General features: G+C 39.5%; 1 protein-coding gene across 2 annotated transcripts in view; it reads left to right on the top strand.

Moving 5' to 3' along the window:
- Positions 1–23,526, top strand: part of LOC111871260 (jmjC domain-containing histone demethylation protein 1) — a 55,531-nt gene extending 32,005 nt beyond the window's left edge. For both annotated transcript variants that reach the window (XM_023864236.2, XM_033754172.1), the window contains exon 13: positions 21,356–23,526. In XM_023864236.2, coding sequence (XP_023720004.1) covers positions 21,356–22,495 — 1,140 coding nt within the window. In that variant the 3' untranslated portion in view covers positions 22,496–23,526. The remainder of the gene's footprint in view (positions 1–21,355) is intronic.
- The last annotated feature ends 245 nt before the right edge of the window (positions 23,527–23,771 follow it).

The raw sequence follows: 23,771 nt of genomic DNA, 5'->3' as shown, positions 1-23,771 counted from the left end.
GCACAAGAGCGAGACGAAATTCTCTGTGTGACAACAGGATGTAACTGTTCAGATCAAGGAGATGGGAAAATAGCTTATTTGTCCATTTCCAGGTTCGACAACAGATGCTATAACTGTTTGCCACAGTTTGCCCACAGCTCCACCTGAATAATTATTCACACTCCTCGTGCCACGCTGGTGTGGTGGTCCCCAGGTTGCCGACGAAGATGATGGGTCTTCTTCGAAATCACTTTATGATTCGCTACCTTCTACGTCACTCTCAGAATTGTCGGTACTGCAATCTGAATCGAAGTCATTGATGAGCTGAAATATGTCAGAATATTCCAAACGACACTACCACATGTTACGATCGAACTTTGAAATTTTACACTCCACTGAATGCTTCCAGCCACGATGCTATTACGCTGTGTGTCGGTACGGCAACTTATGCATAAAGAATGCTAGCCTTGAACTCTATAAGAACAGGGCACATATTGTTTAGCAGAGATCTATATACGACACGTGAGTTTATATCACTCGTCCACCGTCCTCATTCCAGAAGTAGTACGTCATTTAGACTCCGATAAACTCTTTAGACATAACATCCGCTGTGTTGCAAACTTGCACAAGTGGTCATGCATCTGAATGCATTCAAGCGTTCCGAGAAACTATGAATTCTTGTAGAGAAATTAACAAAACTGGGGAATTTCTTATTTGGAGCCAGTGTAAAAATCTTAACATGTTTTATACAATCTGTAAATTACAATATCTGATTCTATATTCTTTCGAGAAAAAAACAGCGTTTATTTCGTTCGTTTATCACAGAAATTGCAGAAATAGGAGCAAATTTAGTAAGTGACTACAGTTTTTACGGATTTCTAATCGCGGGTATTTAAATTAATTCCGTACAGCTGCCCTTACCGGAATTTAAATGCCCGTAGGATAAAGGTTAATAAGAATGAACAGTATACCCCATTTCTTCTTGCATTAGCGCAATTAAAAACCACAAATAGCTCTGCAGTCTCCGAATTTTTTATCAGTTCCATAAATTTACTATGGCCGAATGGCATTCAGTATGAGCGTGTATTGCTCTTTGTGACTGATGCCGCAAGTTATATGATGAAAGCCGGTACTGCTCTTAAAGTTATATTTCCAAATATGACACATGTGACTTGCCCTGCCCATGGGTTGCACCGTGTTGCAGAAACAATTCATGCAAATTTTGTGCTTGTTGACAAATTGATGTCTTTAAATGCATACATATTTAAGGGATTATTAGGGCATAAAATTCCGGTCCCTAGTTATCATGTAGTTGATGCACAGTGCTCTTTTGTGGTAATTGTTTGTCCTAAGGTACGGTATACATGGTCTGACAGTAAAGTTCACAAATTCATCGTGGTAAAAGTTGCTGAATATCAGTGTGGTCGCCTTCAAAGTACTCACCTTGGGAAGCTGTGCACCGATGCCAGCACCTAGTCCACCCTTCAAAACAATTTTGGAACTGGTTTTGTGGAATGGGCTTCAGAGGTGCTGTCATATTACTCCTGATATCATCAGTGTCATCAAAATGCCATTCTTTCAATATTTCCTTTATCTTTGGGAACAAAAAAAATGGTACTTGGGGCTAGATGCAGTGAATAGGGAGGGTGTTCGAGCAGTTATTTGTTTACCAGCTGACAACTCCCTCACAGACTGCTGTTTGAGCAGATGCATTGTCATGATGCAAGGTCCATTAGTTGTTGGCAGAAAGTTTGGGTCATTTCTGCCGATGCCAGCACCGCAGCCAACAACAACAACAACAACAACAACAACACAGCTGTGAAACGGTGATACGCCAACATCATCAAACCATACTGAGATTTCTGTCCACTGCTGCTACGGCAAGCACACAGCTGCGAGTTTGCAGAATTTATTGTCAGACCTTGTATGGAATGGGGATAGTACTAAATTGTGTATGTAATTGGTGTTAACTCTGCTGAAGCTAGAGAAAGAAGTCGCATGGATCAACCTCCACCAGATGTCCATCATGCTACTACATGTTTCCATTCAGCATACTCTCTTGTTGTCCCCTGCAATCTAGTCATTCTCTTCATGCAAATTTTAGTATACTGTATATTATTTTATAACCTTTACTAGCAACAAGCACTTTGTACTGGTTGAAATAGGCCAAATGGAGCTGGAAGGAAATAAGATGGCAGAGAGGAGGAAGCCTTGAGTGCTGTCATTCATATTGTAGGACTTCTCATGGCTTCAGTGTAGTTAACTTTGTTTTCAATTTATTTTAGCAATAATTGTACCTATAAAACAGGTTTATTAAATCATACAGTTTTTTTATTAAATCTGTCACAACACAACTATATTAAGGTCAGTGCCTAGTTTGGTTCTGCTACATGTTTTGGCTATTAAAAGCCATCATCAGGCAAATACATGGCTAACATATATATACCACTGAACTGCAGTACTAATAAAATTGGATACAATAATATCAATTATATTAAAAATACTAAACTAAAAGGATTTCACATTTACTAAATCAGCAGACTAAATTTGCAACTGAATGATAATTTTACCGAAATGTTTAACCCTGTATATGATGTAATCATTGATACATACAAAACAGTATACTGTCATAGCTCCCCTCCTCCCTCCCTTGCATTGACTTCAATCTTACATCACCAAATCGGTCGTCATTTACATTCCCTACAGAACGGACAATACTTTGTAAGATGAGGCACCGACTAAATAGTAAGTAAATAACACACTCTATCGTCAATACTAAAATCATAAATTATAACAAAATTGAATACTATTACTTTCATATCATTTTCAGATTAACGTTAGTATTATTACATTTACATCACGAGCCTCCAAAACAGTTTATTATATACTTGTATACACAAAATATAGAATACACCAGTCTGTCCTTGGGAACACAACAAAATCACAACCAACAACTGACTCGATGATGTAAAGCATCACTTGAAGAATTTTATTCTTATTTTATACTATAACTTGTTTTATATAATCTAATTTATTGTATTTTTATGCCAAGTATTTCTAATATAATTAATATTGTATCCAATTTTATTGGTCCTGCAGTTCAGTGGTGTACATATGTTAGCCATGTATTTGCCTGATGAAGGCTTTTAATAGCCAAAACATGTAGCAGAACCAAACTAGGCACTGACCTTAATATAGTTGTGTTGTGACAGATTTAATAAAGAAATTGTATATTATAACACAACAGAATGCATGAAATGAAAATTATTAAATCATGACCACATAGAAGCAGCAGATTTCTTCATTCTTATAAACTGCTTATGGTGCCAGTTTTAAATTGAAGGTTATTAGGTATGTCAAGAGAGACTGATAATTGTGTCATCAGAAGATGAGATATTTTGGGGGTCATTGTATGGCAATAGAGGAAAGACATCTTTGTCCTTCTTACTATTATTAGGGGCAGTTCTACCAGTATTTTGTTGGACATTGCCTGTTGTCCACAGTATAATTGATATGTGGCATTTCATTCTTGTTTTAACGTAAAACTGTCAATTGAAGATGGGACTGTACCTAATCCCATGTTGTTTGAGAGGTGAAGTAATATCCCTATGCCCACATATTGCTGTCTGCTGCCTGTTTAAGAACATTTAACTCAATGAAACATGAACAAATAAAGTTCAAACAAATAGGCTGTGACAGAGATATATCTCTTATTCATCAGGAGGTTCAGTGCCTTCCGTGTCCATCTCTTGGTTGATGTCACTGTCTTCTTCAACACTGATTATCAGAGATTCCACGAATTCTTATGTTAGCCCATCTTCACAAATTATTATGAATGAATGCAGTCTTCCCATGTGTGGCATAACCTGATGTATTCCCTTGTCCATCAGCTTCTATACTTAATGCTGATTAAAGCTTCTTTCTTTTTGGCTACAAAATCTTTCAGCTGTCTCCATATCATTTTTATTGGATTTAGGGAGTAGTGGTATGGTGGAAGCTTCAAGAGTTTCTCTTCCATATAGCACATCTATCTTATAGACTTTGTGCTGGTAGCATGCAGACAATAGGGATGTTCTGGGATGCAGCTTAATATTAATTTATGAGTTCTACTCATAGGACACATTATGGGATTAAGAAATCCTGGGCATGTCTCCTTCTGGATTTGGTTTGGTATGTTGCCCACCATAACAGCATGGTACAGTGCATTTTCCATGACAGTGACCATGTTTACCACAAGGCGTGGAAGAACTCTGGCATACCACACTTCGAACCTCTTCCCATCCATTTCTTTATGATGGTCCTTAGATCTTGCCTTGGAGGTGAGCAGACCTCCCACAAATCCCATCTCATCACCTGTGTATATGACAGCCACTTTGACATTGGAGTTCTTCCATAGATGGTCTACTTAGACAGGCATACTTTGCTGTTTCAACTGTAGTGTCAGTACTTTCTTAATAGTGTGTCTAGCATTCACCTGAGTCTCATCCAAGTAATAGATCATTTTTGTTTCCTTTGTTCTTTTATTTTTCTTGGGTATATTCTCCACCACAGAACAATGTCATCTCATAATCAGTAAGTACTCTTTATTTCTCAGTATGTACTTGAACTGAAATACCTTCAGCAGCCGATTTAATGTGTTTAAAAGAGAAGTTGAGTACTTGTTCATTTGTGTTCACTTAAAAGAAATATGTCTGTAATATAAAAATTTCAGTCCTTAAATAGAACTGGTGCATTTTTGCACAAACTCCACATATTGTGAAACTTGTGTGTCACACAGTTGTGTTACTTAGCACACTTTCCTTCTGATTTGCCCTTTAAATATACAAAGGTTATTTGAAAAGTAAAGATAAAAAGTCCAGAAAATATTTGTAAAGCTTTTTTTGGATTCACTTTTAGCACTTTTACAACATACCCTTATTTACTTTTCAACATAGTCACCATGCATCGCAATGCACTTAGTGAGCCTGGGAAAGTTTTTTTATTCCAGCATCTTAGAAATCTCCCACCTGCTCTCTTAGTCATGTCATCACCACGTCTTGAACCTCATCACCATCTGAAAAAGTCTTTCCAGCCAGACTTTCCTTCAATTTAGAAAACAAGTAATAGTTGCTTGGTGCAAGGTCTGGGCTGTGTGGTGGATGGGCCAATACTTCCCACTTGAAGGACTGCAACAACTCCTGCGTGGCACAAGGACTGTGAGGACAGGCATTATCGTGCAGTAAGCAGACTCCTCACATCAGCATTCCTCTCTGCTTGTTTTGAATAACTTGACGTAGTTTCTTCAGGGTCTCACAGTAAGCACCATTGATAGTGTCTCCTCGAGGCAAAAAATGGAGAAGTGGCCTCTTCCTGTTCCAGAAGATGGCTGCCATGGTGAGGTTTTGAATTTATTTGCTGTTGCTGAGTGTGTGTGGTGCCATTGCATTGGTTGTTGCTTATTTTCAGGTGTGTGATGAGATACCCAAGTTTTATCTCCTGTCACAGTACAGTCCAGAAAGTCGTCGCCCTGATCCTTGTAATGTGCAGTGAATGGCTGCGCTGCAGCCACTCAGTTTTTCTTGTGATCATCTGTCGACATTTTTGCCACCCAACATGCACACAGTTTCCGATAGCCTAATCTTTTTGTAACAATTTTGTGGTGACCAGTTTTTGACACTTCTGGACATTGTTGGTGAAGTTCATCGATGGTTAAACATCTGTCAGCACGAATGTTTTCATTATTTTTTGGATGATTTCATCAGTGACAGCAAATGGCCTTCCACTCCTTATTTTATCATGAACATCATTTCTTCCTGCTTCAAATTCATGACACCATATTGCCACTGTTCATAACGTCTTCAATATAAACAGAAACAAGTTGGTGATGAATTTCAGCAGCAGTTCCTTTCACGTCAAGAAATCAGATTACTGCACGAATCTCACATTTAGCAGAATTTTGAATCGACACAACTGTTTTAAACACACTGTGAGCACAATGTTGCCATGACTGTGGCAGGTGAACTCTGCCCTGTCATACAGTTCCCATCTCACATGGCAGCACTGCTATTTCTGGAGGGTGGGGGGAACTGCTTGCTATTTTACTGGACTTGTATCTTTACTTTCCAGATATCGCTCATAGTCTGTATATAGTGGTCATTGATCTTCTGGTTGCTTCTGAAGTCAGTTTTGTTATGAGGTGCTATCGTAAATTTCCTGGACTAGGTTAAAAAAAATCTTAAGTTTTCTTTCAGTTTCTTTCAAAACAGTCTCCTTGGGAATGTATACAGTGATCCCATCATTTTTGCCATGCTTCAAATTACCGTGGAAGTAATTTTCCTTAATGCTGTTGAGTACTGCTTGTTATTCCCTTTTGGATGTCAGACACTGTTAAAAACGTCATCCCTTCAGTTTCATTTTTAATTTTGGAAACAAAGTGAAATCACAGGGGGCTAAGTCTGGTGAGTAGGGAGGCTGGGGAACAATAACCATGTTCTTTGTCACAAACTCTCGTTTTCATGGACATGTGGGTGTTGTCATGATGGAGCCAGTTGTGGTTGCACCAAAGTTCCAGTCTTTTTCGTCGCCCATGTTCTCACAGGTGTCTGAAATCATCATAGTAAAGGTCAGAGTTGACTGTAGTGTTACGAGGAACAAATTCAGGGCGAACAATCCCCTTCATGTCAATAAAAAATGAGCATGCTCTTTGTTGAACTCCAGACCTGCTGCACCTTTTTTGGTTGTGGTGATTGTGGGCTCTTCCACTGCAACAAGTTTTGCTTTGTTTCTGGGTCATAACCATAAATTCAACATTTGTCACCTGTTATGATCCTAGAGATACAAGTAAAAGCTGGGTCCTCATTAGCCTTCTCTTGTAGTTCAAGACATGTGTACCCACTTCTGTTTTTGATCATTTGTGAAGAGTCGGGGAATGAACTTTGCGGCAGTGCAGAGCATGTACCAATTTTCCATTAAGATCTCCTGGCAAACTGCATAACTGATCCCAGCAGTGTGTGTGAGCTCATGGATTGTTCAGCAACAGTCTTTGTAGATGAGTTCTGGAATTTTGTCAACATTTTATGTTGTTTTGCTGGTGCTTGGTCGCCCTGAACATTCATCTTCAGCTGATGCTCAACCAGCCTTGACACATGAATCCCATTCAAAATCCGCTGTCCAGCTTAAAGAATATTCTCCAAAAGCCTCATGAAGCATTTCAAAGGTTTCAGTAGTGGATTTACTGAGCTTCACACGAAACTTGATGCAACACATTTCTCAATTTTTGCCATCCATCACAGACAAAACAAAACAGGAAGTCGAAAAAGCACTCAAAATCAGCACTTGTTCACAGCACAGTGTCACATGGCATACTAATGCAATAGGCTTGTGGAAGTGTGACCTTGGCCTCACCTCTCATCTTCTTTCACCAAGGCAGTTAACAGTAACAATCCAGGAACTTTCCAATAGCACCTTGTACATGTTTGAAACCCATTTCAGCATACAGCTTGCTGAATGTGTTAGTACACAAGTTTACAGCTTTGACTCTCCCCACCTTGTTTTGTCTTCCCCCCCCACAACACCTCCTGCCATATCTGTGTAACCTTCAACTTCTTTTACTATTATGTACACTTATTCTACATTAAGTTACCAGCACTTTATAAACACTACTATCAACATAATCAGTGTTTCATGGGACTGCCTACACAGTTACATCAACGAACAAATTGATACTAACATTCCAGCATTTGATTATTTGCCAAAGGCGTCCCTACAAGTTTCAACCTTTACAAGGTAATCATCGGGCAAACCTACAGAATTGTGTTCATGGTCACTAAATTGTTTTCTTAATATATATCCATCTTATTACAGTATTTTACCATTTGTTTAATGAATACACCCCTTTGTTAAAGTATAATCTAACAAATATACAGTGGATTAATATTATGTTGTCACACAGACTAAGACACGGGTTTGGATTGGCAGTCGATTTTTGGACAACTGCCAGTCATAACTACAAAGAATTATAACACTTCAAATTATTATTGGAACAATAACACATAAAGTAAAGTCTTTAACACTTCAATTCTAATCTTCGTTTGTACTGCTTTTGGATTCTGTGTATCAGTCCATTATCTTTGCTACTCTTATAATCTTCACAACTGCACTGCACCCTGCACTAGTCTCTGAATTGCCTTGAACTGTTCTCTCAATCCAGCTGCTAAACTGCTGGTGTTATTCTGTAAGCCTCGTTATAGAGCCTCTGCACAGACCACACACAGAAAACCCAGTTCAGTGTTTGCATACGGAAGACCACACAGAGAACAAGTTACATGATTCCTAGCCAGCATCTTCATTGATGCGCTGTTGCCTATCAATGAACAATAACATTCCTCCACTGAGACACATCTTCCATTGTTGCCTTATGTGTATTCGGTTGTGGGGTGTTTACTGGTCTCTTACCTAGCAACGTTCTGGCCACCCACATTACAATAGTAATCAAAACCATATAAAAAAAACTCCGTGATTTTAGTCCACAAGCTGACTATACAGACAGGGTGACTGCCGCTTGTCGGTGAAGTTTAGTGCCAACTTTTGCTGATAGAGGGTGTCGCGTGGTCAGCGCAAAGAATCCCCACATTTGGGGATTACACATTGTTGTGTAGACAGTCCCATAAAATGCTACGATGACACACAACACGATGCATCCCATGAAGATTACTGACATAAAAATTAACACTAGGGTGATGTGTAACACCATAGCACATAACGTGTTGATCGGAGTGGTTCAGACAAAAGTAAGTGGAATGTGTGGTACTGCAGTTAGTGATAGGCTGTGCCATTCCAGGATATCACTGTACCACATGATACTTCAGTTACAGGAAGACAGTTACACCCAAAAAAGAATATTGCCGAACTTCTGATTAGCAGTTACTGTTAGTAGCTATATTTAGCACCAAACCTAATGGACCTCTACAAAGGCAGAATTTTTTGCTATAATATATTGTGGCATGTCCACTGAAAGCCAATTAGTTTAATCAGCAGAGGCAGCCATTGTGAGGCAATAGCTCTGTAAACACATTTCCATGACTACCAGGTCATGTGGCAATAGAGGAATTGTGGGATGCGGTGTTTTCTGTTGGGTCTGTGCTGGAGAATCGAAACACAAGCCAGTTGGTCTGATTTGGAAAGTCTTTAGCCAGACAGACCAGTCCAAGTCTGAGGCTGTTGTGAGACAGTTGCCCCTGTTGTAGGCATGGGAAGCAGAGGAGCTCCACTATTGTAAGTCATTGCAAAGCAACGCCAAGTTGTGAGGTGGAAACAGCCAGCAAGGACAAGGCACTGAGCACAAAAGCTGAGAGATCTATGACATTTGAGGCTGTTCAGAGTGTGAAGACACAGCAGACAGAAGATTTAGTGCGTGCTGTAGTGTGTGTGAATTAGCTTTAGTACCATAGTTGCTTGTGGTTTCGATCTGTAAGTGTTCAGTAAATGCAGTTACCAATCAAGATCCTGTCTATAGTCACTCCGATCACCTGACAGTGTTTAAAATAATAGAAGTTATATGTGTGGGTTCTATTCCAATAACAACCCTCGCCCATTAAACAGAGTGATCCTCCGTGTCATTGTATTGTTTATTTTACCTCTGAAGCCAACTTCCAAAATGTCATGCAAATGAAATATACTGGGACAGTGGACATTATCCAACATAATACTGATAATCAGCCTTTGACCCAAATATTCAGAGAATTTTGGGTAAATTTTGCAGACCTGAAGGGTCCAGGATGTGTGGATACAAGTGGTAATTAATAGGTCATGATGCAGGTTGCAATAAGTGTGTGGATGTTTTAAAGAGACGTGTTAGTGTAAGTTGTGAAGTATGTATTGGTAGAAGCTGACACCAAAGCATACCTCATAGTATGTATGTGCTGCAGTGAAACAGATACAAGTCTCATGAAGTGTTGCAGTGCATGGTGCCACTTGTATTAGTGTATGTGGGGCCTTTTAAATAGGCCTTTGTGAAGAAACAGAAAACCAAAAAAGTTATTTGGAGAAATAGTAAAGTTACTCCTTAAATTCTCCCACTCTGAGAGGGGGTGGCTGCCATATTACAGTGAATGTGGTGTTAAGGACATGAATCTTATGCAAGAATCAGAGGTTATGTTTATACAGGTGCAAAGTGAATGTGTTTTTACTTCTGCTGACTGTAGCTGTCTAAATGGAAGCTTATTTGCCTTCCAGTTTTATTATACATGAAGTGTAATGTGGTGAGAAATTCAGTCTTACAGTTATTGTGGTGTTGGTAATTGAATTACAATATTATAGTTTCTCTCCCACTTCCTCGATGTTTACTGTCATGTGTAAATAAGAAAGAACATTATGTCATCATTGAAGACTGAGTTTAGTGATTTAGGATGACAGTAATTTAAATTATTTTACTTGAAGACTGGCAGTTTCATTGTGTGTTATGTAGTGAAAGCTGAACAAATGTTTGCTTGTTTATATTCTGTAAGCACATTCTCCAGTCATTCACTTTCATGTATGCAGAATTTTTTTAAGTTGGCTATTAAATGGAACAGCCAGTGAGACTATATATTATCAGTGTAGTATTCTTTGAAACTTGAAAATGTCCAACTCTGAATAATAGCTTTTCATGAAAATTAACTGTCATATTGAGCATCTGAAGTATACATTATTGTGACATAACTTTGGACAAATATGTACAATTCTGTGAAAATCACTACAGCTACATGCAAAAAGAAAATAACTTTTTTTTTTAAAACATTGACATACAGTATCCTGTGTAGGATTTGAGGTTTTCACAGTGGTGGTAATGAAGAGTACTGTCTTCTCAGACAACGCCATATAGTCTGTTGAAAGTCAACTGACTTTGCAGACAAACGCATTGCCTCCATCTTCAGGATCAAAGAATCAGCTGAACAAGATACCAATTCTTGTTGCCACCTGCTTTCATGCTGGTTTCTTGCCAAGCTCATTCTTTGACCCGGAATATAGAGGCGATGTGTTCATCTGAAACGTCAGTTGACTTTCAACGGACTACATGGCATTATGTCCTGGCAGGTAGAACACTTCAAACAGCATTCTGATCATAGTGTTATTAACCCTTCAGTGCGGTTTGCCATACATGGCACGCTGGTATTTAAATGGTCCTACCTGCAGTTTGCCGTACACCATATGCCAAGCTGTAAGCTTAATTTCGAAGGTCCATAAATATGGAACGAACTACGCCAGCATGATGACGATTGCATGGGGCTGTTGTGAAAAGAATGCGCTCTCTGTTTGTGTAAACATAACATTCAATTTCCTGCACCTCTGCCAGTTAGTCTAAATAGAACGCTGACCTTACAGTTGCAATGGCCGAGTGACTATGATATCAACATACCACAAAGATGATATGCGTGTGGTTATGAATAAAGCAAACAAGAAACAAAGCGCCTTGGTTGTTTGTGATTACAACAGAAACATGCTAGGAGTGGATCTGACGGATCAAATGCTATAGCCGTACTTACTTGAACAAAAGAAGAGTACTGAGTGGTATCAGAAGTTATTCAAGAGGCTACTCAATGTAGCAATACGTAATGCAATGGTCATATATCGGTGTCTCCCGAATAACAAAAACATGGGCACGCTAAAGTTCAGAATTTCACTAGCACAAGGCCTCGTGGAAAATCACAGTTCTGGTTTTCTTCATCCTGTATACGGGCGTCCGTCAGTTGAGCCGCCGCCTAAAAGATTCACAGAAAGAAATTTCCTGGAACATATTCCAGCCAAAGGAAAAAAGCAAAGCCTCAAAAAAGATGTGTGGTGTGCGCAAAACATGGTAAAAGGAAAGAATTTGTTTCTGGTGTAGTGGATGTGAGGCAGGGTTGTGTTTAGATGGATGTTTCAAGAAATATCATACGAAACTCAACTTTTAATCCACTTGCTTCCATCGCTCAGATACAGGGCGCTCATATTATAAGGAAAGATTATAAAACCCTCTTTTAAGATGATTTCAGTGAAAAATTCATAATTATATCTGATATAGTTCAAAAGTTATGATACATAATATAATTTAGAGCAAAATTTAAATGGGCAATTAAAAAATACTACTGCAGGAGGCCCCACAACAGTGATATTTAAATGCCCGCGCCGAAGGGTTAAGTACATTTTCACACAGTCTATGAATGGGGTTCATGGCTAAGGCTAAACAATTGTTTCAGGGTTGCAAAATGAATGTATAGTTTTCTAAAAAAGGAAGAAATGTCAATGGAACTAGAGAACAACACATCATTTAGTTACCCATGATGTAAGAATAATTTTTTACATTAGTATCTTTAGGGGACTTAATTAATTACAACTGAAATTTTCACCCACTACTATTTTACTAGGATCCAGGATAGCATAGTCAGTATAATGACTAGCCATGGACTGGATGACCAAGGGGTCAGAGTTTTCTCCATGTTGTTCAGACTGGCTGTGGGACCCACCCAGCCTCCTATCCAGTGGGGTACCAGGGGTGTGAAGCTGACCACTCACCCCCATCTAGTGCTGAGGCCAAGAAAACATGGATCTATACATCCACTCCCCCATATGTCTTCTTGGCATAGTGCATAATTAGTTAACACACAGGGACAGCTTTACATTGCTGATATTTTAATTCCTTATAAGCATTGTGGGTGATGAAGCCTAAATGTTGTCTACATCCATATCAAATTTAAAATCCAACTGATAGAGTGATATTTAGTGTTTATTCCAAGCACTGTAACCATCTTCACGAGCACCTCACAGCAGTGTATTGTGATTTCTAATATAGAAAATTTGACACTTACCTGATATTATAAGTTTTATATTGTACCCAGATTATATTAGTTGAAGAAAATAAAGAAATAGAAAAAGTATAATACTCAGTACACTCCCAGTTACCTGGTATCCAATCCAGAATTCTCACCCACTCACCGAAAATTATGAAAAAAAAAATCCATTACTTAAAATTATTCAAAAACAAATTTTCAATGCATGTATGTTCATTTGCCACATAGTCACCTCAGCCATCTCTAGCAGTGGCACTTGACATCCTCCCTTATGCAGGTGCCTTGACAGTGAAAAACAAAACAAACTCCATGGCCTGTGGTCTGCAAGGGAACTATACTGACCAAATGACCACTTCTTGGCGAAGTTAGTGCCAGCTTTAGCAGATAGAGGGTGTTCTGTGGTCAGCGCAACGGATCCCCATGGCTGTTAATCTCGGTTTTCTAGACTAGAGCTGCTGTTTCCTTGAAATAACTCCTCAGTTATTCTCATGAGACTGAGTGGACCCCATTCCAGACCCACTACTTCTCAGAAAATCGGTTAGTGCCGAGAATCGAACCCAGGATCTCTGTATCTTTAGCCAGGTACTCTGACCACTACACAAAAGAGGCGGTCGCCTTGACAGTGAAGGCTAGTTGAAATTGCAATTGTGATACAGTATATGTATTTGAATTTTTTTACCCATTATTTGACCATGTTGTCTAGGAAGCATCCCATGCATTGACTAAAGCGAAGACATGTTGTTTTGACTGTACTAGATGTCTGTAGGAGCGTCTCATGCAAACATTACATCCAAGTCCTTACATGCCAGTTAGCTGGGTATTCACTGTATTCATATTTTCCCTCCATCATATTATGGCATTACTGCACATTGGAAACTCTGGAAAAAAAAAAGGGTTACTTCTCTGTAAGTGGATGTGTAATTTATAGTCACAGAAAACCTACCTAACCTAGAATTGAGAAATATAAGGTGAAATAGTAAACCAATAAAATTATTCTTGCATCTGAGAATATTGGCCTTATTGCTACAGATTCATTGTTCCACATGACTTGATACTAGTTCTGGCCGTTGATTATTTGTACTGTAATGGAAAATTGTAATTTTTCCTTTTAATTATCATTCTTTTGGCAGTTGTGTGTTATTTTATACAAGGTGGTTCAAATATGACCAGGACTGATTTTTTTTTTTAAACCATAATTGCCAAACTCTTACTTGCTCATGTCAGTCTTCAACATACTCCCCTCCGGAGTCAACACATTTTTTCCAACGTTCTGGAAGCATCATGATGCCCTTTAAAAAAAAAAGGATTGTGGTTGGTGGTGTATCCACTCCCAAACAGTCTGAATGACGGCGGCGTCATCCACAAACTGCATGCCTTGCAAGTCTGAGTTGAGCCTTCCGAACAGGTAGAAATTACTTGGGGCCAAATCGGGACTGTACGGCGGATGTGTCAGAAGGTTCCCTTTCAATTTCCAGAGGGTTTCCATTGTTATGGCTGTATGGGGACGTGCATTGTCTTGAAGGAAGGCTACCCACTTTCCACCTGTCTTCCACTTGGATCAGAACTTTTCCTTCACATCTATTGCCAGGAGGTGTGAATAATAAGCTGCATTGACTGTTCTGGCATCTGTCAGAAAGTCCTACATGGATAACCCCCTGCCAGTCCCAGGAGAACATTGCCATCACTCTTCCTGCCGAACGGCTCCTCCGAACTCTCTTGGGTTTGGGAGAACTGGTATGCCGCCACTCGCGTGATGATTGCTGGGACTTGGGAATGAAGTAGTGCACCCACATTTCATCAGTGGTCACTATAGACTTCAAAAATGCATCACCTTCATCTTCAAACTGCTGTAGGAGACGACTGGCAGCTTGCATGCGCACCATTTTGTTCACGTCCATCGAAGTGCGTGGTACCCACCGTGCATTCACCTTGCGATAGTGCAGGTGGTATTTCACGATGTCTTCTACACTACCAACACTGATGGACAGCATTCCTCCAAGTTCCTTGATAGTGATGTGCCTATTCTCATGAATAAGTGCGTCGCTCGATCAATGTTTGACTCAGTGATGGATGTTCGTGGCCGACGATCATGCGGTTCATTCTCCACGCGCTCTCTGCCCTCTCTGAAGCACTTACACCACTCAAACACATGGGTCCGTGAGAGAAACTCTTCCCCATACTGTTGTTGGAGTCCGTGGTGAATTTCAGTGGACGGGACGTTTTCTCCAATGAGGAATTTGATCATAATGCGTTGTTCCACAGTCAGTGGTACCTTCTGTTCGCTCATCACTCTAGCAACTCCCAGACAGGACTGAACAGGTTCTAACCCGAACAGGAGGGAGGGTGAAGGTTGTGGCTTCACTCTCTCAAGATCGCACAGCTGCTGCGCAGTGTGTCTTGTTTACACACAAATCAGTCCCGTCATATTTGAACCACCTTGTACAAACCCATTTCCTCGATTGGTGTTAACTTTGTACAGAACAGTGTTATATGGAAGGAATTTAACAATAAGGTTATGAGGGTTGGATTAGAAATCCAGCACAAATTATGAGCATGAGTAGTTTTATGTGTGTACATACATGCACTTTTTAATATCACACTAAAAAACTAAAACTGATTTTAGCTTAACATTCAAGTCATAAGCAGAAACTTATGTATAACTTCGTTTGTTAAAATACGTGCAGTTCAAATTTGTGAGTCATGTAATTTATGTTAGTCGTGAGTGAGTCTTATAGTGATCAGGTATTGGCAGGGTATAGAGTCAGTATTTCAGTATGTATAGAAAGAAAGTTTTGTGCTTGAGCTTAAATGATGGTCATTCCTAATGTGATAAGGTAGGGGTGAATGAACAGTCTCAAGATGCATATATTTTCATTGGTTTGTGTTCCCCAAAAGGGTTATAATTTTAACCCAGGATTCATATTGAGAACAGTTCCATATAACACTTGGATGAACTTAGGGCTCTTGAAACTGTTCTGTCTTCCTTATAGCATTAAATGTCAATTTTTTCAGAAATAATCCCAGAAATAGTAGATTTTCCTGTACACAAAAACATCGAGTGCAGTAGGTTAATAATACATCTACTCTCTTGTAAATTAGTAATTAGTATTAAATTACATTCTCATGCCTCTGGTAATAGCCTAATGGCATTTATTCAGGCGATCTATTCATTATAAGCAAGTGTTTTTGCAAGGAAAGGTTAGAGTTTGGTACCTTTGTTCTCGTTATGTATGCTTTTCACCATTTTGCTTTCCTTTCATGTGCTTTGTGTATGTGGCATGCAATAGGTAACACTTAGCTTGGTTGCAGTATGTCTGTGGTAACATGCTTGTGGATGCTTGCTTCAGTTCTAGCTCTGGCTGTTTTGTTTGGTTCGCTTGGCAGCACCATCTTGTTCCTTTACAAAATTTGGATTCAAGGTATGTCTGTTTATTTCAGTATCTGAATATTTCGTGGTCTGTCCAGGCCATTACAAATATCTGGAGGGGTATTGGATGAGAATAAAAGAGTATATTCTACTTGGATTTTTAGTTTCCAGAATTTGAACATGGCAAGAATAATTTATAAATTTATAGAAGTAAGAATAAATATGTCTGTCCCTCTTAGGTGCATGGGGTCTGAAATACATTGTCTGTGTGACATAATATTAATCCATGTATAGTTAATTTGTGTAGAGTTCATAGCCTTTCCATTTTCATACTGAATTTGCATGTTACCACATTTCATGTAATATCTTGTGTTGACTATGTAAGTAATCTTATTATCTAGGAATCAACTGAAGATGGCATTTTCAGCAACATTGGAGCAATTTGTTAGTAGTATCATCCTGTGTGTTTTCTTGATTCTTTATGTATTTATCCTTTAGCCACTATGTGACATCATGTTAAAGGAATAGTGTGACTGAACCATCCACTAGCTCTTACGCTTGAGAGATTAAGTTGTTTTGCAACATCTCATTCCAAATTTCCTCCAGTGTAATGGTTCCTTGTATGGAATGTAATGTCTTGAGTTCTCAAGGCCTAGATTAGGTTGCAGCTTAAGAAACTCAAGAAACTTAAATAATGCTGTTTTTAGAAATTCATTAAAACAGTACATCAATATTCTTCTGTCACATAATGTTATGATATTGTTTTATATTATGCAAAACAGTTTGGTGTTTCTTTGTTTGTGTTACTGAGGGTGTTAGCTTAACATGTTAATTAATTTGACTTTCATTTAGGAGGTAAAAATAAAGTAAAGGTATCCCTGTAACAGGCCATGGAGGCCCACAGATTTGTGAGAGGTTGAGGTTCCCACATTTTCTAGAATCAGCTCATAGATGGCAGTAAGGTTGTCAGTCTTATATGCTGGCTGCCCTTTACCCCCAAGAATATTCCTGGTACTCATTTGTGGTAGAGGTTGAGTCGACCCCACGGCCATAGTGCGGCTGGAAGGATTAGATAAATTGAAAAAATCCATCTCATCAGGATTTGTTCCCGCAATCTACTGGCCTGTAGCATAGTGCCTCAACCAACTACGCTACCGCGTGCCCCTTCATTTTTTTTATTGCTAGTGGGGTGGGACTAAGTCCCTTGTATTGAGGCCACTTCTGGCCTATTGTACCAGCCCCAGAGGGGGGATTGTGGAGTAATTGGTGGAATGAAGATTGGCAGGGGAAACCGAAGTACTCGGAGAAAACCTGCTCCAAGGCCACTTTGTCCACCACAAATCCCACTTGACCAGACCCGGGATCAGACCCAGGCCACCATGGTGGGAAGCCAACGACGCCGCTTGAGCTATGGCGCGAATAAGTGAATAACTAGCCAATTAATGCTGGTTCAAGAACACACATGTTGATGAATAGTATATTACCAGATAACCAGCAGTGACACATACACATCTGTTTCTTCAGCAATATCTTGCTTTATTGCAGTGTGTACTCACTTCTGTCACTACTAGTTGAAATTGCAGAGGTGCGTTGGCAGCATATCACATAATAGCCTTTTTAAAAATATCTGCCATTAAATAAAATTAGTGAGAATTTTATGACGTATTTGCTATATCATTGCAGTGTAATCCTAAGGAAGTGTTTTTGGGGGAGTGGGGGTAAACATGATTGTGGCTACAAATCATTTAAGTCATCAGGAGAGAGTCAAATGCTTATCACGTCAGGTTGGGTCAGCTAAGATTCAGATGGCTAGTGCAACTAAAGGGTAAAACTTTTGGCCGAAATGCATTGCAAATAATACCCACATTACAGCAGATGTTAGAAATGCCCTCTGTTGTTCCTCACACACCCCTGACCCTCTGTACGTTTACATTCACATATTGCGGTTTTTTGGGAAGTGGAAGAAACTGCCCTTTGAATATTTTCCTTCAGTTTTGCAGCTTCTTAAGGGTTTTATATGCAAGATGTTTTAGAATTTTCCTTAAATAAAAGTCAGATTTCTTGAAGTCTGGGGAGCATGCTGGCCACAAACCACTATTAATACTTGGCCCCAATTTCTTCTCTAAGTGCATCCTTAAATAGTCTTGTTGTATGTGTTGGCTTGGAGTCTTGATGGAATAATACATACTGGAAATTTTTTGTGTCTAGGTGTATCCACTGACAGTTCTGTTTTAATTTATTTACATTTCTGTGAACAGTTCTCTGTGTGGAACCATAACAGAATTTTCACCTCAGTCTTATTCTTCCTCTTCCTGCAGAATAACTGTTCATGTGTACATGAAAGTTTGTTATTCTGATGTGTATCTCACATGTAGCATTTCAGGACAGAATAACACTGCCTATCTTACAGATCAAGTACAATAGCAGGAGTTACAGCAATGTGGGGTCCGAGAAATAACAAGCATGCTTTATGGCCATTCTATCTGGAAAATTTTCTGTATTTCTGGACATGCTGCAAAATTAAGGGGCTTATGCCATGCATGATAGGACAGAGTTTTATATTTTAATTCTTTTAAAGGAACGTTTGAAAGACTATCTGTTTATTGAGCTTGAATACTATGAATGCTTTCAGAGTTTTTCTTGTTTTTGTGGCCTGTAACTTTGGCTTTTGGTGGTTAGTCATGTATATAGAAACTGTCCCAACATTTTGGTGTTCACTGCAGGCACTTATCATCAGAGGGTATAAGGCAGAAAGACAAAGTGGCCTGATATCTAGGTATCATAGTGGGAGTAAGGGAGGGGCTATGGTGTATGGTGTTATCCAGTGGGAAGGGACTGTGTTGTTAAGAAGAGAGGCTCGAGGAATAGAGGTGAAAAGTCAGACCTTACTCAGTTCATATCCATCTTCACAGATGAAGTTATTGGAGTATTTGATTATTTCAGTGGCTTCCCTGATGATGTGGAAATGGTAAGTTTGGATATTTACTAGGGCTTCAGTACTAATGATTTTGATGTTAAATTTGGTCTGAGTATATGTTCAGCTATGTGTGATCATTTATTCTCTAGCCCGGTTCTTTGATATGTTCTAATATTGTAATGGAGATACTATGGTCATTCTGGGAGTTGGCTCTGCTCCCATCTGTAGGCTATTATATTGACATATTTTAGTGATTTCAAGGTTGGAGCTAGGGTTGAAGTGGCTGTACAGGTTATCTGATGGTAGTGTTCAAGATTAGTATTCAAATTTAATTTCAGCTGCTGCCATTTATATACACATGTACACACATTAAATAACTTCTCTTCACCAGTAGACAGAAGTAGACCATACTTTGAGAATATCATGAACATTACTTCCCTTCAGAAGTAGACCATACTCTGAGAATATTATGAACATTACTTCTCTTCACCAGTAGACAGAAGTAGACCATACTCCGAGAATATAATGAACATTAAATATTTACTCAGATGGTGAGTGAAATGTTGCTGGTCCCACTGTCTCGTGTGCAGCACTTCTTTCTATAAAACCTACTAAAAGCTGTTCACTTTAAAAGTTTTACACATCACATAACTTCACTATATGTTCCGACCAATATGGTCATCATCAGGCGTTTAAAATTTTGGATGAGGAAATTGCTGTTTCTCTTATCGTGGCTTTGGTTATTGATGTGTGGTCCCCTCTGTGTGCATGTGTATTTAGAGTGCATTCATAAAAAAAAGACGCAGCATAACACAACAGGACGAACAACCCGTCACTTTGAATAATTCATATAAAAGTCGCACAGTATAACAACCCATCACTTTGAATACACATGCACATAGAGATGGCCATATTGTCATGTGTATGGGGGTACGCGTGACGAAAATAACGGCTTCTAGTTCAGATGATTGGCTTTACTGGCACTTCGGTTACAATCTCAGTTACAGTTAATACAGCACTGTCACTGATTTACACAATTTACAGTTCACTGTTGCACATACACTAGGATTCTCCATCTTCACTAGTCATGTCCTGGCAGTGGATCTCAACATAGAAACTAGCACTTCAAATCACTATTGAGTCTTCTTGTTACTTTGTCTTCAATCACTTAGTACTCCTCTGTCCTAATCTGTACTCAACTATTTTTCACAGTTCACCACAAAGGATGTGCTCCTTTCTCGTCCTTATACTCTCAACTGCACTGCACACTAATCTAAGCTATGACAGGTCCTTGTTATATTGGCCTGCATTGACCACACAGAAACACAAGTCACATGATTGCTATCTTGCCAGTCCATTGGCGTGCTGACTGCTGCAAGTTTTATAGAAAGACGTGTTGCATGTGAGACGGTGGAACCAGCATCATTTGATCCTAAGTGATGTGCAGCAGGATGCTAGAATATTATGTTATAAGACAGTGAAATGTCCACAGTTTTGGTCTACCATTTAGTTTCTTTTTAATTATGTTCAGTCTTGTTTTAAGGAAATGGTAAAGCTTATAGCAAATTTTCTACAGTTTCACATGATAGCATATATGGCGAAATGTCATAACTAAATTACTTGAAGTGGAATTTTTATGCACTTGGCAGTGACATAATAATTGCAACATATGGTAATTTCATTTACCAGCGAGATCAAATGTCAGGTTCTTAAATGTTTTGCTCAGAAAAATGCAAATTTTACATATAGTACGTGTAACGTGGCATACATATTCACCTGTTAGCTACAATTTATAATTTATCTCATATCAGAGAATAATCTTGAATGTTTGAAATTGAGTTCTGGTGATGTCAATAGTTGGAAGAGGTAGTTTCTCCTGTTCACCTTATTTTTCCTTTCATAAAAAAGGTAAAGTCCCTATGCCTAGTCAATTAAGCACTATGCCATGAAGACGTATGGGTGATTGGACGTATAGATCCACATATTCTTGACCTTGGCACTAGTTGGAGGTGAATGGCCAGCTTCACTTCTCAGCTGCTTTACTTCTGGGGAAAAAGCCCCTGATATCCATTGGATAGGAGGCTAGGTGGGCCTTGTCCCTTTGAGGACTTGAACTCCAACCTGTCAGTCATCCAGCCCTAGCCAGTCAACATACCAACTGCATTATCATGGCTCCATCATATGGTGTATAGGTGTATATTGCTAGTGTGAATCTGTGACTCGCTAGATATTTGTGCTTGACTTGATGAAAGTAATGTTGTAGCATTCTTTGATGCAGGTAAAGTCAGTGTGGTTTATTTGTTACAGCATCAGTCATCAAACTGGGATGAACGAATATTATCTTCAAATGAAGCCAGTGTCTCACCACCTGGTAGTGTAGCACTGAAACACAGTCAGAGTGCAGAGGACTTGCCTTCAAGTGTTGCAAGCCCTGGTAACATGAGCAACAGTGGAACTGGTGGCCCTGCTGAACCAAGAAAATTGGCGTTACGTACACAGTTAGCCCATCAGCTCTCTGCTAATTCCAGTAAAGTTCTGAAGAGACCCAGTTATGTTGTACGACCTGCACCTGGTTTAGCCAGAGCAGTAATGGGTGGGACTACAACTGGATGTACAAATCTTGCTTTAGAGAAAGCTTGCATTTTGCCTGTGTTTCGATATCTTAGTCCTGCTGAACTTGCCATCTGTGCTGGAGTTTGCAGGACATGGTCAAGATTTTCTGTTGACCCAAGTTTGTGGCGCCGTATGGAGCTGTCACATAGACATATCCTGACTGCACAGCATTTGGCTGGAATAACCAGGCGCCAACCAGAACAGTTAGTTTTAGATTGGAGTGGTGTAGCAAAACGGCAGTTAGCTTGGTTAGTGACCAGGCTTCCACAACTCAGAGAACTTTCACTCCAAGGGTGTAGCTGGGCAGGGGTTAGTGCATTACGTACCTGCGCTTGCCCGCCTTTAGCTTCTTTGGACTTGAGTTTTGTATCTGGACTCAATGACGCTTCCCTGAGGGACATTCTGAGTCCACCACCAGATTCTAGGCCAGGTCTTGTGGATACTAAATCACGACTTAGAAACCTACGCACCTTGCGATTGGCAGGCTGTGACTTAACTGATGTTGCCCTGCGTTATGTGACACAACATCTTCCTCGTTTGGCTGAATTGGACATATCAGGGTGTCAGAGGGTCTCTGATGCTGGGGTGGCTCAATTAGCAACACCTCCTGCAGCAACCATAAACTTACTTCATAGTCTGAATCTTTCTAATTGTCGACTTCTCACAGATGCAAGTTTAGAACACCTTGCAAGGTGCGATGCCTTGGTAAGGGTTGATCTGCGACACACTCCATATGTCACGGCTGCAGCCATTGCAAAATTTGCAGTTAGAAGTCGACATGGATTGAAGGTAATGGATGGTAAGCTCATAGCCAAGAGGCCAGCCCCTGCTTGAGACTGATGATTTATAAATGTAGGTGCAACATCTAATTACAGCACATGTGAAACATCAGTAGGGTGTTTTGTTTTCGTAGCTACACAATTCTATGTAAGCAGCATCTTTGATTCACATGTAAGTGATGGAGTCCCACGCCACTGTAGAAAAATGACCAGCTCTTCATCCCTTCTAAATTGTATTCATTATATGATGCAGTACTTAACTGCAGTGTTAGCATACATCATACACAATCTAACACATTTGAAGGTTTCATAAGTACCTTACAAAATGATTAAATTACCAAGTGCGATGAATGATAAAGAACATTAGGAGCTGTGTTATTCATTTGTTAGATTGGTTCATTAATGAAATGTTTAAGAAGATTAGTTATTATGTAAGTATTAATCGATAACTGTCACTTGACCTGAGGAACAGTGATGTAGGTATGTTGGTATAGGCTTTAAAAAGTTTAAATACTGCAGAAGTTATGTGTAAACCTGACATTGACAACTGCAGATTTACAGATACGAAGTATTGTTTCATTGTCAACATTATCAGCAAGTCCTTACCAGGGATCAATGAGACAACCACTAAATGAAGACTTGGACCTTTTATTATAGTGAAGATATGTGTGTTATGTGAACATGAAACAGTGTGATTTTAACAGTTTATATTGTGGCCTTGTAGCAGTATGTGTACGTGTGTATATACATACATACATACATAGGTCCATATGATGGCTTGATGGTTACAGCAGAGTGTTAAAATAATGTAATATGATAGACAGAGTAGTTTCTGTCCTGTGGTAATTCGGGTATGTTCAGTGACAGAATTAATCCAAGCAACAGAATCATGGAGGGGTTTTCTGAAGAAGCCTTATGAATGTAGAGGTTGATGTTTCTCCACTTGGGACCCATTTAGATGGTTCTTATCATGCATGAGAACAGAATAATTGTAAGATTTGAGGTTTTCACAGCGGTGACTATGAACAAAGCAGTCTTCTGGGATGTTGCACCATGTAGATGTGTTAACCGACGTTTCGGAGGAACGTATCCGCAAGCAAAGAGACAGTGAGAACCAGTGCAAGCAGACTGGACTGATGTTGGAAATAAACTCAGCTATGTGAGAGCAGGGAAGGGAGGGGAAATCAGTGTAGAGGGAGAGGGGATGGGTCTGGGACAGAAGCAGGGTTTTGTATAGGCTATTGTGTCAGGGGGGGGAGAAAGGCAAGGTTAATGGGAGGGCATTAACCCTTAAGCTGGGGGGTTGTTATGTGAGTCGGTCATGGCTTTTC

This window comes from Cryptotermes secundus, unplaced genomic scaffold (genome assembly GCF_002891405.2).
Source record: "Cryptotermes secundus unplaced genomic scaffold, Csec_1.0 scaffold699, whole genome shotgun sequence".
Taxonomy (NCBI): domain Eukaryota; kingdom Metazoa; phylum Arthropoda; class Insecta; order Blattodea; family Kalotermitidae; genus Cryptotermes; species Cryptotermes secundus.
The sequence above is the reverse complement of the archived record's forward strand: the minus strand, read 5'-3'. Positions and strand labels throughout refer to the sequence as shown.